General features: G+C 35.9%; 5 protein-coding genes across 5 annotated transcripts; all 5 read right to left on the minus strand.

Moving 5' to 3' along the window:
- Nucleotides 1–754: 754 nt before the first annotated feature.
- On the minus strand, nucleotides 755–3,056 carry LOC117234738. Its single transcript, XM_033496232.1, has 4 exons — nucleotides 2,254–3,056; nucleotides 2,085–2,184; nucleotides 1,060–1,170; nucleotides 755–985 (listed from the first exon to the last, which is right to left on the minus strand). The coding sequence occupies exons 1-4, from the start codon at nucleotides 3,054–3,056 to the stop codon at nucleotides 755–757; spliced, it is 1,245 nt and encodes a 414-aa protein (XP_033352123.1).
- Nucleotides 3,057–4,631: 1,575 nt separating this feature from the next.
- Nucleotides 4,632–5,622, minus strand: LOC117234741. Its single transcript, XM_033496235.1, has one exon. It carries the CDS (start codon nucleotides 5,620–5,622, stop codon nucleotides 4,774–4,776), a length of 849 nt encoding a protein of 282 aa, XP_033352126.1. The 3' UTR covers nucleotides 4,632–4,773.
- Nucleotides 5,623–7,067: 1,445 nt separating this feature from the next.
- On the minus strand, nucleotides 7,068–8,843 carry LOC117234705 (odorant receptor 4-like). Its single transcript, XM_033496186.1, has 5 exons — nucleotides 8,010–8,843; nucleotides 7,831–7,930; nucleotides 7,630–7,740; nucleotides 7,189–7,344; nucleotides 7,068–7,121 (listed from the first exon to the last, which is right to left on the minus strand). The coding sequence occupies exons 1-5, from the start codon at nucleotides 8,810–8,812 to the stop codon at nucleotides 7,068–7,070; spliced, it is 1,224 nt and encodes a 407-aa protein (XP_033352077.1). The 5' UTR covers nucleotides 8,813–8,843.
- Nucleotides 8,844–9,566: 723 nt separating this feature from the next.
- LOC117234706 lies at nucleotides 9,567–13,401 on the minus strand. The gene is made up of 5 exons (XM_033496187.1): nucleotides 12,230–13,401; nucleotides 11,628–11,727; nucleotides 10,787–10,888; nucleotides 10,566–10,725; nucleotides 9,567–9,574 (listed from the first exon to the last, which is right to left on the minus strand). The coding sequence occupies exons 1-5, from the start codon at nucleotides 13,048–13,050 to the stop codon at nucleotides 9,567–9,569; spliced, it is 1,191 nt and encodes a 396-aa protein (XP_033352078.1). The 5' UTR covers nucleotides 13,051–13,401.
- A 1,016-nt stretch (nucleotides 13,402–14,417) lies between these two features.
- LOC117234740 lies at nucleotides 14,418–16,664 on the minus strand. The gene is made up of 2 exons (XM_033496234.1): nucleotides 15,816–16,664; nucleotides 14,418–15,738 (listed from the first exon to the last, which is right to left on the minus strand). Exons 1-2 carry the CDS (start codon nucleotides 16,616–16,618, stop codon nucleotides 15,489–15,491), a joined length of 1,053 nt encoding a protein of 350 aa, XP_033352125.1. The 5' UTR covers nucleotides 16,619–16,664; the 3' UTR covers nucleotides 14,418–15,488.
- Nucleotides 16,665–16,867: the final 203 nt, after the last annotated feature.

Below are 16,867 nucleotides of genomic sequence, written 5' to 3' on the forward strand. Positions count from 1 at the left end.
CAATGTTGTTTAAAGGACCTCCATATTTTGAAGCTCGAGTGTTTCATTACTGAGCATATACAGTTATATGATTTCAAAATATTGCATTGGTATCACATATACAGGATGGTTGGTAACTGGTGGTACAAGCGGAAAGGGGGTGATTCTACGCAAAAAAAGAAGTCGAAAATATAGAACAAAAATTTTTTTTAAATTTCCTTTTTAAATTTTTTTAAAAATCTACAGTGAGACCCGTTATAACGAGACGTGATAAAGTGCACGCGTACCGGGCGAAAATTCAAAGTCGATTTTCTCGAAAACAAAGCCTCAAACGAAAAATTTTTATTCTATATTTTCGACTTCTTTTTTCACGTAGAATCACCCCCTTTCCGCTTGTAGCACCAGTTACCAACCACTCTGTATATTTTGATGTTGTCTGTAAGATAGACAGGTAAACTTTAACGAACGAAACGAATGAAAAATGGTGACTGGAGAAGAAAAGAGTACTCAGGCGCCATGATAGTAAATACATTTCAATATTATTAGCAATACTAATTAGCAATTTTATAATTTTTCCATATTACTATATTGTAACATGAAAAATTTCCAACTTGTCTTGATTTAATATTCGAGGATATTCGTACAAAAATGTCATGCGATATATTTGCAAATTTTTATGTTTAAAATCTTACAATTTTATGCATAGGTTTTACCAGCGGTGCATATCGTCATGTCACTTGACGCAACAGATTCAAATAGGCGAACGCAGTTTTCATTACCTGGAATACCGATCATTTCCATATGGATTGAATACCTTACAAGGACAGAGATATGTAAATGCATGACTTACATCACCGAATGTATTTATGGACATGTGAGTTATTTTCCCAGCTGTGATTTTAATTGCAGAATTGGATCTTGTGATGATCAGAATCAAATCAAATATGTCTTTGTTAGGTAAATAATACCACTTTGTCATATATACCACATCGCCAAATTTTTTGCTCTGTTAGAGATTTGGAACGTCGATTACACTTCGAATTAATTATACTTAAGTTATCAGATTATTTTATCTGTTACCTGTTCCGTCAATATATCACCTATATAACATACTGTAAAAATATTGAAACTCATGGACGCCATTATCATGAAATACGTAGTCAGATTCCGAATATCATGTTCGGCCCATTCCTGAAAAAACGAGTATTTTACTATTAATTGAATCAACTACCTACGCCCTATGGATTATGGAATTCGAAAAGTCCCAAAGTAAAAGAATCGTAATTAAAATTATTGCAATATTCAAATACAAGTTACTTGAATTAATAAAAAAAGTGTAGCGGCACTCGACAGTAAACTTTCTAACGGTTTCTGTCCCGTGACTCGCTATACAAAGACCCTATCCTTCGGACAAGACGATTGCCAAACCTAACCTAACCTAAGCACCCGCTATAAACATTAGGATTTCCCTAACTAAGGTTCTTCAAACGAGTAAATAGTCTTTGTTTTAACATTCCCTAAGGTTTATTACATACTACAGAAGGATACGGGAAATATGGTTTTTTTCACGTACGATGCTTCCCGCTAGCAACTTTCTCTCGAGGGCGGTTAGCCTTTCTCAACCATCGACTTAGAGATCAATCAATTAACAGCAACGTCCATTTCCCTCACTTTCCTAACGAAGATTTTCCTCGACGAATCCGATAATCTCGTATTCTTAGACACAGCCTCTGAGACACTTTTCTTCTGCAGTGTCATCGTGACAGAAAGTCAGTCGAGTCTAGAGTCGATAGTCGCTAGTCAGCAGTCGAATCGTTAACCGACAGTCGATAGTTGAGCAATCATCATCCGAACTAGCTTCGCGCACTCTGAATCGCTATCGTAACGCAAGAAGTCGAACTTGTATCCGCGAAGCGCAAACAGCTATTTGTTAACAAATATATTGTTAACCAATCACAAGTGATTCTTCAGCACCTATCACGATCTAACCTCAAAAGTATCACAAAGTAAAAGAAATTTTGGGCCATTTGAGCGTTTAAATAAATTATAGTTACCATAGAAACACATAAAAGTAAGCACATGTTATATTTTTTATCTTTACGTACCGTAAGAATGTAATATCCGAGCATGGATATATCAAGCTTGCTTTTTAACAATTCCATGAAGCAGAATTGTGTCAATACGTTTTCGATACCTGCTATCAAACTGCAATCGATGTGCACATGAAAAACTCCGCACCAAAATCCCGACAAAAATTGCAGAAATATATCTTACCTGAGAATTCTGAGATGATGTTCAACGATCTCACCTATTTCGTTGAACTCAACACTTTTTTTCTGATCTTCCGATCGATTCACAAATTCGTTGATCCATCTCATCAGGACAGTCAGTTGACCATAGGCGTGAGCTGTGAATACAGCACCAATGCTGATAATGGCAACGGCGCTCGAATTTACAATAAATCCAGATATAAATTGCGTGGCGAGGACAATTTCGTTCATTGGACTGCTATCAACGGGAATTAAATTCTTATACGCAGCACAAGGTAACATGCGAATAATTCTGGTTTCGTTGGCGATCTCGATGGTTTGAGTGGCGAACGCTGTCACCACGCAATATGTCAAGACGCCACCTTGCATGAAAGTAGCACAAAAAGCCGCGATGAAGCGGCCAATCCTCGCGTATTTCATCATCACTTGTGAATCTTCCGGTCTCGTTACTATCTTCCAATCAGTTTGCACGTGATGTATGCAATCACGAATCTCGTTGCTTCGTAGCAATAAATTGGTGTAATTGATGCCTCCGATAAACCAATGACTGAGCGGACCAAACACCTTCAATTTCATGTAAATACTTTCATCTTCCAGAATAAAGTGGAATATGCAAGGGATCACGGTAAACAATATAAAGCCATAACAGAGAGCGATTAAAATAAACGAAATGATTCTCTCGCGTCTCGACGTTGATGTGGACGCAGGCCAGGCACCTATTGATATTAGTAGCCATCGATTAAACTGCAAACTGTAATCCCCCAGACTATCAAAAGTTTTTTCTACTACCGCAGACTTATTCGTCATCGTGTCCACTAAAGTTGTGGGGACGACTGAATCGGATATTTTTCATGAAACGAGTAAATGCATCAGGTTGTATAACGCTTGCGCATTGTTCACCGAACGATTGTAAGCGGGTCGATTCGTGTAGTCAGTCTCTGCAACCAGTTGCAGCGGTACACGCAAATGTGAAGGTTTAGAAGTTGTTGACAACCATTTGGTGAAGTGGAAGCCTCTGTACGGTTTAGTGGATCTATTATATTTAAAATATGGGAAGATCTATGGAATTCTTGGTGGAGTGTTTGGAAATACAAACGATTTCACTAAATTTTTTAAATACTAAACACGATTTGCACAGGTAATTCAGAAAATGCTATGATATAATTAGAGATTAGTGTAATAAAGATTATGAGTTGACAGAGTTGACTATATTAGGGTCATTTTTTGAACAATAATCGGCGGAAAATTGATATCCACTTTCGAAGATGGTCAGAATGGATGGTCAGAAGATGGATACAGTATCTATGCATATTTATGTACTGTGATTTACTTATTCTAAATAATGGAAAATCATATACGTTTTGTTTTATTTGTTTAATATTCCAATTCTTTTTTCTACAGCTAGAATAAACATTTGTTTCGTGATATAAGTTGGGATTATTTTTCAGTATATTTTAGCAAAGGTGTATAAGAAATATCTCATGCATAAAAGTTACACGAATACAAACAATATTGTCAACAATATTATTGCCAGTATCTATACTTAGAATCGTAAAAACTTGTGCAGTATAAACTATACTTTAAGATTATATTTTATTACGTCACTTGACGTAACAGGTTCAGATACGTGAAAGCAGTTTTTATAACCTGGAATAACAATGATTTCATGAGGATAAATATGTAGATAATGTGTACAGTAGAACTTCATTCATTGAAACGAAATTTTACTGTCTGATTAAACGAACTTCCATCGTCTGATTTCACTTATAGGAACGAAAATTTCTATCATTCGAATAAGAGATCATCGACAGTCAAATTTTATATTTTAACTCTTTAATAAATTCAGATAGATGGTGTTCCAGCATAAACGGAAATATCAAGTAGGCTTACAGTACTGAACGTTTGAATGGACATATGAATTATCTTCCCTGCGGTGATTTCAACGACCACACTTGACCGCATAATGATTAAAATCAACTCAAGGATTCTCTTTTCGGTTAAGTAGTACCAATTTGCCATATACACTACGTCACCAACTTTTCTGCTCTGTTAAAAATTCATTCGGTTAATATTCATTATGGCTTTGATCTATTACATTATTTATATTTTTATTATATGTTGTATTATTATTATTTTTATTATATATTTCAGTACCTGTTCTGTCAATGTTTCACCGATATAACATATTACAAAAATATTGAAACAGATTGAAGCCAGAAGCATGGAATAGGTGGTCAAAATTTGAATATCGCTATCAGACCATTCCTAAAATATGTAAAGAGAATGCAACGATCGTACACAGAAAGGATTTAATAATAAAATAAATTTTATAGTTGATTACTTTAATAAGTCCTCTTTAGTTTAATATATTATAATGAGAAATATCAGTGATTAATATATACCGTAACAATGTAATAGCTGAGCATACACATATGCAGGGTGGATCTAAGCACTTCCAAGAAGAATATTCGATTTACCGTCTCCTCGATACTCGATACAAAACTGTAATTGGAACATAGGAAAATTACAAAAATACAAACAAGAACATATAAGAACGATATAAAACAGAATACCTCAGCGTTCTCAGATGACGTTCCACGATAATCCCTATGTTCTCAAATGGTGCTATTTTTTCTTTTCTCGATTCATTTACAAATTCTGTGATCCATGTCATAACAACATTCAACTGGCCACACGCGTGAGCAATTAGAACAACCGTTATACTGAGAATCCCTAGTGTACTAGAACTTACGATGAATCCAGTTAAAAATTGCATAAAGAGAATAATCTCATTCGTAGGACTTTCATTGATATCTATCAATTCTTTGTATATCACGTATGGCAACTGGTGCACGATTCTCGTTTCATTACCTACTTGGACTACCTCTGTGCTCAACGCTGTCATGAAACAATAACAAAAAACACCACCTTGCATGAAGGCCGCTGTTGAAGCCGTCACATAGCGACCAAATTTCGCGCTCTTCAGCATCACTTGTTGATCCTTTTCCCTCTTCACTGTTCTCCAATCTGTTTGCATATGCTCGACGCAATGTCGTATATCTTTACCTCGTAATAACAGAGTAGTATAATTGATGCTACCAACGCACAAATAACTCACAGGTCCAATCAGCCTTAGTTTAATACGAAAACTTTCATTTTCCAGGATTATGTGGAGTAAACAGGGGATTATAGTGCAGATTAAAATGATATAGCAGATGACGATTAAAACGAAGGACATGATTCTTTCGAGTCTCGAAGTAGAGGGAAAAGAAGGCCACGCACCGATCGGTTTTAGGAACCAACGATTTAATTGAAGACTGTAGTCGCTACGGCCATCAAAGTCGATTTTTATAGCCACAGTTTTGTTCGTCATAGTGGTAACTCATCGACGCTGTAAAAACAACTGAATCGAGAATAGCCTGCACCGCGTGTGCCAGTGAACCAGGATTTCTTAACGCTTGCGCAGCTTTCTCAGAATTATAAATTGTACATGCCGATCGATTTGTCTAGTCAGTCTCTGTGCCACTTGTTGAAGCAGTGTAAGTTACTGAATACGTTTAAAAGTTGTCGACAGTTCAAAAGATGTCGCGTGACGTAGATGATGCATACGCAAGGAGAATTATTCGTGCGATATACGGGATTGAATTGGAAGTATAGAAAAATGTATATTTCTCGAATAATGTAGGTTGGATTAATTCAGTCATTTCAGGACTCAAGTATTTCAAGATTATTTCTAAGCTGCATTCGTGTGTTATTACTCTATTACACTAAATGAATATAATAGCATGATTGATTTTTAAGTAAATTTCATTATCATGTGGAGATAAAAATTCGCTTAGTTTGGCTCTTCGCTTTATCAGCACAAAATAAAACACTCAATTTTCGTGACAACGATGGGGAACTTTTCCAGGAAGGGGTTAATGGAGTATTCGAAAATTACAAATAATCTCATGGATGGAATTGCTATTTTTTAATACTAAGTGCTGAAGGTCAATTTTTGGTTGTGTTTTACATTATTCGAAGAGTACTACAAATAAAAATAAGAATTAATGTAATAAATAGATTGCGCATATTTATGTAAATTCATATTTTCATTACATCTATTATACATGTATATTCGTATATCGATTATATAAGCCGATATCATCTTTTACGAAAACGAGTGCATATACAGGGTGGTTGGTAACTGGTGGTACAAGCGGAAAGGGGCTGATTCTACGCAAAAAAAGAAGTCGAAAATATAGAACAAAAATTTTTCGTTTGAGGCTTTGTTTTCGAGAAAATCGACTTTGAATTTTCGCTCGGTACGCGTGCACTTTACCACGTCTCGTTACGACGGATCTCACTATAGATCGTTGTCTCGATGGAAAAATTAAAAAAAATAAAAAAATAAAAAAAATTTTTATTCTATATTTTCGACTTCTTTTTTCGCGTAGAACCACCCCCTTTCCGCTTGTACCACCAATTACCAACCATCCTGTATAATGATGATACGACTAGAAATTGTAAACCGTATGAATTGTTGCTGATTCTTCTACTTAGAGTTTTCGAAATTAGAATTTCGAAAGGCAATTTTACTTCCATATTCATACTTACTGTATCATGATTCGATTTTATTTCACATTTCTCTATAGTTTCACGATTGACGTTTTCTAATTTTGATTGTTCAAATTAAAAAGCAATTCTGATTACGGTTGAAATTCACAATTTCTGACATCAATTTTTAACATAAAAATTATATACAATATACGTAGGTATATTTCATTCTTTATATATAAAAGTTTTTAAAACGCTTTATACTTTTTCTAGGATTCCATTTTATCTCGTCATTTGCTGTAACATATTCAAATACGCGAAACCTGTTTTTAATACCTGAAACGGTAGAATACTCGAATGAATAGACAACACGAGCATAAGTGCAAGTATCGAATTAACTTACATTACCGAACGTATAAACGGACATCTGAATGAATTTTCCTGCAGTCAAATGAACAACCGTACTCGATCGCGCGATGATCAAAATCAAGTCTAGGATTACTTTATTGGGTAAATAATACCAGTTTGTCATATAAACCACTTCACCAACTTTTTGGCACTGTTAAGAATTTGTTCGATTACTTATGATCACGATTTTGATTTTTAACATTTATACTATTTCAAATTAATATTCATATCGCTTGACATTAATATTTTAATATCAAAACTACAAACGACTGAAGTATGAAACCTTTTAACAAAGGAGTCCAAATGAAAGATATACAAAGAAATCATTCAAATTATCAAAATCATAGTCTTGCAAATCTATACATTTACTATACAAGATTATGAATTATTCATTTTAGTTACTGTGGTAGTTTTAATGTTAACGACTCTCAAATACCTGCTCCGTTAATATTTCACTGATATAACATATCACGAAAATGTCAAAACAAATTGAAATGAGCATCATAAAATACGTAATCAAATTCTGAATATCCTGGTCAGCCCATTCCTAGAAATGAAAATGAAACAATAATATGCAAAAATGGATTCTCGAAAGAAATAAATTAGTAATAATAATAAAAATACATTTGACAAGTACCGAAAGAATATAATAGCCAATTACGCAAATATCCATCGTGGATCTGAACATCTCGACAAAATATATTTTGAACATCACATCCTCGATACACGATATAAAACTGCAATTAACACATAATGTAGTCGCGAAGATCACTCCTACAAAGCCAACAAGAAAAGAAATAAAAAAGTACACCTTACTTCAATGTCCTCAGGTGTCGTTCCACGATCATTCCAATTTCGATAAAATTGCCAGTTTTCGTCCTTTCTCTGGCCTTATTAACAAATTCAGTGATCCATACCATAATTACGTTCAACTGACCGCACGAGTGTGCAGCTAGTACAGCTGACAGACCAAAAATCCCACTTGTACTAGAATTTGCGATAACAGTGGACCACAATTGCAAGAGAAGCATAATTTCGTTTGTTAGACTATCATCGACGTTCACCAGATTCTTGTATACTGCACAAGGTAACAAGTGTAAGACCCTCGTCTCGTTTCCAACTTGCATCTCCACTGTACTTAATGCTGCCGCAAAAAAAAAGCATAAGACGCTACCATGCACGAAAATGACGGAAAAACCCGCTATGTAGCGGCCTAATTTCGCGTTCTTCAGCATCACGTTTTTATCCTCCTCTCTGGTCACTGTTCGCCAGTCAGCTTCTATATGTTCTATGCACTGTCGTATATTTTTGCCATGTGTTAACAAAGCTGTGTAATTAATGCCGCTGAAGATCCAATGGCTCACATAACCGAACATCTTCAGTTTGAAGTTAAAGCTTTCGTCTCCTAGAATCATTAGCAGTAAACTAGGAATCACAGCGAGAATCACAATGCTTAAGCAAACGATGTTTAAAATAAACGAAACGATCTTTTCGAGTCTTGTCGTGGAAGGAGACGATGGCCAAGCGCCGATTGATTGTAGGAACCATCGATTCAGTTGAAGACTGTAATCGCTGTTGCTGTTGCTGTCACTTTCCACGATCACTGCTTCGGTCATCATCGCGGAATGAAGCCGTTGTTAGAAATCAAGCATTTACATATACAGGATGTCTGTAGAAGTTTCAACGCTTGCGCGGGTTTTTTATGTTCTTGTTCGACTGATCGATTTGTCTAGTCGGTAGAATTTTTTTAGAATACTGCAAAGTTATATACGCATGGAAATTGTCAGCTGCAATTGTGTGAAATGGTTGATGTAGATGCAATGAATCATTCTTGTTTCTAACTTTCAGGGTGTATGTTTAGAAATATTTTTAGTAGCAGATGGATACGTAATCGTGTTATGTGATAGGAAGTTGTAGTTGAGGTTGATGTTTTAATTTGCGCTTATGATTATGATAAATTTCATGATGAGTGATATAATTATTTGAGATTATTTATTTTTATATTTTTCTAAAATCTAACGTGTGTTGTGACTGCTTTTTAAGGAAAACGGAATACGGAATATAGGATTCGTAGAAATCCTGCTGCACTGAACGCGCGAAATTCTTTATTATATCATAAAAATATTCAGCGCTTTACAAATACAATAATTGATCATTTAATGTAAGTACTTTATTTCTGGCCTTGTCGATCATCAGTGATGATAATATTTCACTGAAAAGTCACTCGTGACAGTCAACATGTTACTCATGCGATAGAATACATTGCGGTATCACATTGAAAATAACAACGAACGATTATTCTCCTTTTTTTGATGCGGTATGTAAATGCTTTATAACATCGTGCGGATCATGTTGAGGTACGCGAAAGAAGTTTTAAACACCTGAAAGACAGAATATACATGAATTTGTATTAAATATATAAAATTCTACATTAGCTATTATCTGCATTAGTTGTTAATTGTATCAAGAATTCTGTCCATTATATCATAAGTATATATATATATATATTTTATCACTTGCGTGAAGATATTTCTACGAATTTTAGCATTGCGGTACTCAGAGCATTCGGAAATATAAACAACGACTCACAAAGTCCAAGTCTGAGAATAATCACTGATCGCGAAGGCGTTACTCTTCGATCGATGAGATCGCGAGCGAGAATGCCTTTCCCGTCCCGATGATGCCACAGAGGAAAACTATAATGGGGTGTGTCTAAGGATACGAGATCATCGGATTCGTCGAGAAAAGCCTTCGTTCAGAAAGTAAGGGAAATTGGCGTTGCTGCTAATTGGTCAATCTCCATATCGGTGGTTAGAAAAAGATGCTAGCCGCCCTCGAGGGAAAGTTGCTAGTGGGAGACGCCGCTCGTTGAAAAATATGTCTCCCCTATCTTCCCGTAGTTGGGACAAAGACTGTTTGTCTGTTTGAAGGACTTTAGTTAACTAAACCTTAAGATTTATAACGGGCCCTCGGGCTAGCCGAACATGTACTGCGGAGACGCATCGACATCTGGCAATCATCTTACTCGAAGAATAGGGTCTGCGTGTGGCCAGCCACGGGACAGAAACCGTTGGAATGTTTACTGTCGTGTGTCGCCACGAATATTTCTTTTAAGGAGAGCTATAGAATTACTCCATACCTTTGTTAGGCAAAGCGTTCATCCCGTGACCGCGGCTACGTTCGGCGACTGACTGTCGCCTCGAGCCCAAGCTCATTATCACGACTCTCGAACAATTACAATCGGGTTGAATAACTACAATTGTTCAATTACAGCTATAGTAGACTCTAGGTTACAATGTTGCGGGATTATCCAAAATTCCAAAGGCTCCGGTGTTCTTTCATCTCCGACATATATATATATTTTATCGATACTTACGACGCCAAAAGTCGTGATAGATATTTGTACGAATTTTCCAGCAGTAATTTTGACCACCATACTCGATCTTGAAATAACCAGCACTAAACCGAGAGCAGTTTTGTGAGGTAATCGGTACCATTCAGTCATATAAACTTTCTTCCCAACTCTTTCGCCCTGCCGTGTATTTGATAGTTTAAGATTTAATATAAATACTTCTTTATTGTTACTTTCTTACCTGTTCAATAACTATTTCTCCGATGTAACAGAATATGAATATGTTAAACACCATGGATGCATACACGATAGCATATACGATTCTCATATCTTTCGATTTTTCCTGTGAAATTGAAATATATGTATCGTATAAATAGATATGCGAATTAAGTAGAACAGACAACGTATGAGTCGCGGTCCTGTATTTTGACGCTAATTTATTTATGTTAGAAGGTAGCTCACTGTTTGAATCATTTTAGCTCTAACTAGATGATATTATAGAGAAATATTTCTAAGTTGTTTTGGTAAATATACACAAAAAGGAAGTCACCACCGATTTGAATGATTTTTAAATATGTTGAGTGCTGAGTGTATGAGCTTTTTCCCTGTACATGTGAAGTTGTTGGTCTTAGCCTCCGAATTGGATTGAGTCAGTACTAATATTAACACTTTGACTTCCGCGTAAAGTTATTGGCAACTTTAAACAGTAGCCGACGTTTTTTGATAAAAAATTTCAAATTCCTAATCTCTACGTAAAGGGTCAACTTGCGCGTGATACCAACGTGGTGTCACCGGACACTAAAATTTGGCCTGCATTTCACAACACGTTGGTGCCATCGGACGTGAAAGTGTTAATCGCTTTGTCGGTATTTATATGAACAATGTTAATATGCTACCTTACGATGTAACGCGGTGGTCGGATTAGTATTACTATTAACCCAATCCAACTTTAAAATTATGGTCGACCGATAGTATATATGTTTGCATATAACTCCAAAACTCAGGCTGATCGGTGGATATATATAGTGGCTCTCTTTTTGTGAATATTTACCATTATTTTTTTAGTTTGTTTTGAAACATACCGTGAGAAAATAATATTTGATCATGCACATGTTTATCGTACATCCCACCAACTCAACGAGACATATCATGTTCATAACTTTTTCTATCGAGGCTATGAGACTGAAAGTAATATTATCGTCATATGTATTCATCATAAAAAATTCATTACGAAATATCAATACCAAATAATAAATATATGTATACATCCATCATAGAAAATTAATTTGGTATAAAAAAAGTAGCTTAGACACGATTGAATTATTTTGTGATGCTGTTACATTAATTTCAGGTTTCTTTTATTTAGCATCTAAATTGAATGTCTTACTTGAATTCTTAAACCTTAACTATTCGAAAAAGATGAATTATAAGTACAACTAATAATCAATAGAAGAATTAAATAACAATATATCCTACAAGATACCGTATTCAATAAATGAAACATGTGTGACTACACGATAACTCGCGATATTATCATATTTTGCAAATCTTGACTGGAATTCAAATATACAACAAAAAGTAAAAAAAGAAAATAAATAACATAGTCTCATTGATGTTATCAAATAATCTATATCAGTAAATGAGACATATATGCACAAATAACAGCACAATAACCAGTAAAGACCTTAATGTTCGCAGGTGATGTTCAACAATAATACCAAGCTTCCTCTGAGCGACCGTCTGTGCTTCCTGTTTCTCCTCGACTTTCGTATCCACCAAATTATCCAACCTGGCCACCACCATATTCAATTGACCACTTGCATGCATCGTTAGAACAGCTGCCAAACCACAAGCTCCCACCGTGACAGACGTCACGATGAGGCCAGAAAGGATTTGCAGGACAAACACGATCTCATTCGCCGGACTAAATCTAGCGTCCAACAAATTCGAGTAAACCGGACAGGGTAACGGATACATGAAATAACTGTCATTCCCAACGAGAAACATCATCTTCTTAAAGCCTTTAGTTATGTTGAAGGCCAGAACGCCACTGTGCATACAGAATGCAGCTATGAAAGCGATGAAACGTCCGACCTTCGCGTACTTCAGCATCATTTCACGACTGCTGGCATTTTCAACGACCTGCCAGTCGCGTTCCACGTGTTTTATGCAACGGATTATGTCGTCGGTTTTCGACAAAAGACAACAGTAATTCAATTCTCCCATCACCCAATGACTCACTGGACCAATGATCTTCATCTTCGTTCTCGAGCTTTCAGCTTCATACACGATGTACAATATGCAAGGTACGATTGTGAAAATGATCAACGAGTGGCAGATAAAGTTCAACAATTTTGCGAATAATCTTTGCGTTCTGTTTGTCTTAGTAAGCTTTGGCCATGCTCCTATTGGTTGCATTAGCCAACGATTTACTTGGATGCTGTATTTGTAATCCTGAGCGTAAAAAGCGTTGGATATCGGTGGTTCGCTGGACACGTCCACCATGATTACTTCGCGCAGGTTGTTTGTTGAGTGAATTACTCAAGTTTCAGGTACAATGCCGTGGTAAAATAGCGCGTGCGCGAATTTTTTCACGACCCCGTATCGCCGTAGTGCAGCTGTTACCTTTCAAAGGGTTCGAGCCCTTCTAAGTTCTCAGTTGGAGCTTATACCACTTTATGCATTATTTACGACTTTTGTACGACAGGATTGATGCCGTTTGAGGGTAATCGATTGATTGATTTTTTCAGGCCACAATAGTGCACTAGTGTGTTGTCTGTTTCGCAGTAGGTTGAAGGGATTAATTTCTAGAGGATGAATTCCCATTCGAGGAAATTCCTCATACTGTTTCTTCGTATCGCGTCAGATGTAAGTACTTCTGTCACAATTTTATTAAAACTATCCAGGAAGGAAATATTACCGAATGTCTAGTTGAGTGAGGTTATTCTTTTCGAATTTATAACGGAACGAATTTAAGAAAACTGTAGACTGAGAGTTATTTCGCAATATCGATAAAGTTCTCTTCTTTCCTATTTAAACTAAAGCGATATTGAAGTACACAAGTCTCGGTACTTCAACAGGATTAAAATTAATATAAAATATTAATCGCATTTGGATACTTAACAACATAAGGGTATATTGTATAAATAACAGTTCAAATAAATTTTTGTGCAATATACAAGAACATTACATAGGATGTATTTAAACTATGTTATACTTTAAGGAGCGCTCATGTTAATGTTCGTATATTCGTTTTGAAAAATTGACAATAGACCGACCAATTTTTTAATTCGAAGATTCCATCGAATGCTTAAATTTATGTCCTCATTGTAATCATGATCTGGAGGTAAGGTGTTATCTGAATGGGTTGGGAATTTAGAATATTTAACAAGGGGCTGTAGGGAATCCACAGGAGGTATCAGGTTAGAAGACGTGGTGAGCGAAGACGAGAGAGAAGGGTTCTATGATAGCTCGAAAAGTTGAAAAAGAAAGAAGAAGAAAAGAATAAAAAAATAGGGAATAAGTAACCCAAAGAGAGTTTTAATGAACGCAGGGGTGCAATAACTAGGGTGGAAGAAGACGAGGGCCATGCACCGATTGGTTTTAAAAACCATCGATTCAATTGAAGACTGTAGTCACTGTTGCTGTTGTCAGTATCGATGATCATTGCTCTGGTTGTCATCACGGAGTGAGACTGCCGTTAGGCAGCAGTCGTGCAACTATGGGGGATGCATGGGGTAGTGCAACGCTTGTGTGAGTTCTACCGATCTATTCATCAATTGGTAGAACTTGTTTTAGGATATTGTGAAAGTATATACGCTTAGAAACTGTTAATTGCAATTGTTGGAAGTAGATAGTGTGCTTGCAGTGAATCATTTCTGTTTCTAACTTTAATAGTGTATACCTTCAAATTTTTAATAGTCAGGTGCTAGGGAGATGTAGTAGACTTAAATTGTGCTAGTGATTATGATAAATTGAATGATAAATGGTATAATAATTTGCATTGTTTCTGTCGGTATTTACAAATGCCAGTCGTAGGATTTGATTTTTATATTATCGAATAGTATTACGAACAAACATTAAGAATAATTATGTTTCCAACGAAGAACTCGAAGAGATAACATGTAATAAAAATATGAGAACAATGGAGTATAGCTATAACAAACGATTCTTCAATCTATCACCCCATAGATTGTTTACACCGCAAGTATTCTTACACTTAACTAGATCTATTAGGTTGACAATCATGTATTATAGTCTGTAACATTAATCATAAAATTAGTTCAATCGACGACTTATTTATTTGTTGACATTCTCTTATAATATCCTTTCAGAATTCCACTTTATCACATCATTTGCTGCAACAAATTCAAATATGCGAAACCTGTCTTTATTACCTGAAATGGCAGAATATTTCATGTGAACAGACAACATTGCTATGAGTACAAGTATAGAATAAACTTACACTACCAAAAGTGTAAACGGACATATGAACTAATTTTCCTGCAGTGATATGAACGACCAGATTTGATCGTGCGATGACCATAATCAAGTCGAGGATTGTTTTACCGGGTAAATAATACCAGTTCGTCATGTAAACAACTTCACCAATTTTCTTGCACTGTTAAGAATTTGTTGAATTAGTCATCACGAATTTGATTTCCAGAATTTATATTACCCCGTATTAACATTAGACCGATGTGTGAAACATGTAGGTGCCAAAGAAATTGAAAAAAATGAATGACATATGAAAAAATCATTCAAATTACCAAAAATGTATCATTGTGAATCTATAAAAGTTATATGAAAAATGATTAATTATTAATTTTGATTACTAGGGTTAGTTCTAGAGTTAGAGTGTTAATGTCTCTCTGATACCTGTTCCGTTAATAGTTCACCGATGTAACATATTACGAAAATGTTAAAACAGATTGTAACGAACATCATAAAATACGATGCCAAATTTCGAATATCATGCTCTGCCCATTCCTAAGACGAAATCGTAAAAAGAATAGAACAATTATACAGAAAATGAAAGTTATATCCACTGCGGAAAATAACAGGCAAACGATAAAAGTATAGTAATCATGTACCGATAGAATGTAGTAGCCAATTACGCATATATCCATCGTGCACCTTAACATTTCCAACAAACAGATTTTATTCATCACATCCTCGATATATGATATAAAACTGCAATTAACACGTAATATAATGCAAATGATCACCCTTAAAAGCCACACAAAAAAAGATTTTTAAAAAAACCTTACTTCAATGTCCTCAGATGTCGTTCTACGATTACTCCGATTTGTATAAAACCACCAGTTTTCTTCTCTACTCTGGTTTCATTGACGAATTCAGCGATCCATAACGTAATAACATTTAGCTGACCGCATGCGTGAGCAGTTAGAACTGCTGCGAGACTAAAGATGCCAATTGTACTAAAATTTGCGATAACAGTAGACCAGATTTGCAAGAAAAGCATGAATTCGTTTGTTGGAATTTCGTCGACGTTCACCAGCTTCTTATATACTGCACAAGGTAGCACATGTAAAACTCTCGTCTCGTTCGCAATTCGAATCTCTACTGTATTCAATGCTGTCACAAAACAAAAGCACAAGACGCTTGATTGCACAAAAATAGCGGTGAACGCCGCTATGTAGCGACCGATTCTCGCGTTTTTCAACATCACGTGTTGATCTTCCTCTCTGGTCACTGTTCGCCAGTCAGCTTCTATGTATGACACGCACTTTCGTATATCTTTGTTGTGCATTAGTAAAACCGCGTAATTAAAGCTGCTGACGAACCAATGATTCACAAAACCGAAGGTCTTCAATTTGAAGTTGAACGTCTCGTCTTCCAGAATTATTACTAGTAAACTAGGAATCGCAGTAAGAATCAAGGTGCTAAAGCAAACGACGTTTAAAATAAGTGAAACGATCTTTTCGAGCCTTGTCGTGGAAGGAGACGATGGCCAAGCGCCGATTGGTTTTAAGAACCATCGGTTCAATTGAAGACTATAGTCACTATTTCTCTTGCTGTCACCTTCTGTGATCACTACTTCGGTCGTCATCGCGAAATAATGCCATTGTTAGAAACCCAGCGTCTACATATAGAGGATGTTGGCAGAAGTTCAACGCTTGCGCGAGTTTTTTAGCTATTTGTTCAACTGATCGATTCGTCTAGTCGGTAGAACTTTTTTAGAATACTATGAAAGTATATACGCTTGGAAACTGTCAGTTGCAATCATGTGATGCGGATAACGTACATGGAATGAATCATTCGTGTCCCTAACTTTAACAGTGTGTGTCTTCAAATTTTT

Source organism: Bombus vosnesenskii, unplaced genomic scaffold, assembly GCF_011952255.1.
Source record: "Bombus vosnesenskii isolate JDL3184/JDL3185 unplaced genomic scaffold, Bvos_JDL3184-5_v1.1 scf7180000013308, whole genome shotgun sequence".
Lineage (NCBI taxonomy): Eukaryota > Metazoa > Arthropoda > Insecta > Hymenoptera > Apidae > Bombus > Bombus vosnesenskii.

What these genes read in the sequence shown, in the direction of transcription:
- LOC117234706 (XM_033496187.1), bottom strand. Translation starts at nt 13,050, where the DNA reads ATGGTGGACGTGTCCAGCGAACCACCGATATCCAACGCTTTTTACGCT. An exon ending in TCAAATATTATTTTCTCACG is followed by an intron (nt 10,889 to 11,627) that starts GTATGTTTCAAA and finishes TCAATTTCACAG; the next exon opens with GAAAAATCGAAAGATATGAG. An exon ending in GAGAAATAGTTATTGAACAG is followed by an intron (nt 10,726 to 10,786) that starts GTAAGAAAGTAA and finishes AATACACGGCAG; the next exon opens with GGCGAAAGAGTTGGGAAGAA.
- LOC117234741 (XM_033496235.1), bottom strand. Translation starts at nt 5,622, where the DNA reads ATGACGAACAAAACTGTGGCTATAAAAATCGACTTTGATGGCCGTAGC.
- LOC117234740 (XM_033496234.1), bottom strand. Translation starts at nt 16,618, where the DNA reads ATGACGACCGAAGTAGTGATCACAGAAGGTGACAGCAAGAGAAATAGT. An exon ending in CGACATCTGAGGACATTGAA is followed by an intron (nt 15,739 to 15,815) that starts GTAAGGTTTTTT and finishes TGTTAATTGCAG; the next exon opens with TTTTATATCATATATCGAGG.
- LOC117234738 (XM_033496232.1), bottom strand. Translation starts at nt 3,056, where the DNA reads ATGACGAATAAGTCTGCGGTAGTAGAAAAAACTTTTGATAGTCTGGGG. An exon ending in CATCATCTCAGAATTCTCAG is followed by an intron (nt 2,185 to 2,253) that starts GTAAGATATATT and finishes CATCGATTGCAG; the next exon opens with TTTGATAGCAGGTATCGAAA. An exon ending in TCGGATATTACATTCTTACG is followed by an intron (nt 1,171 to 2,084) that starts GTACGTAAAGAT and finishes TCGTTTTTTCAG; the next exon opens with GAATGGGCCGAACATGATAT.
- LOC117234705 (XM_033496186.1), bottom strand. Translation starts at nt 8,812, where the DNA reads ATGATGACCGAAGCAGTGATCGTGGAAAGTGACAGCAACAGCAACAGC. An exon ending in GTGAAATATTAACGGAGCAG is followed by an intron (nt 7,345 to 7,629) that starts GTATTTGAGAGT and finishes AATTCTTAACAG; the next exon opens with TGCCAAAAAGTTGGTGAAGT. An exon ending in CCGTTTATACGTTCGGTAAT is followed by an intron (nt 7,122 to 7,188) that starts GTAAGTTAATTC and finishes CTACCGTTTCAG; the next exon opens with GTATTAAAAACAGGTTTCGC.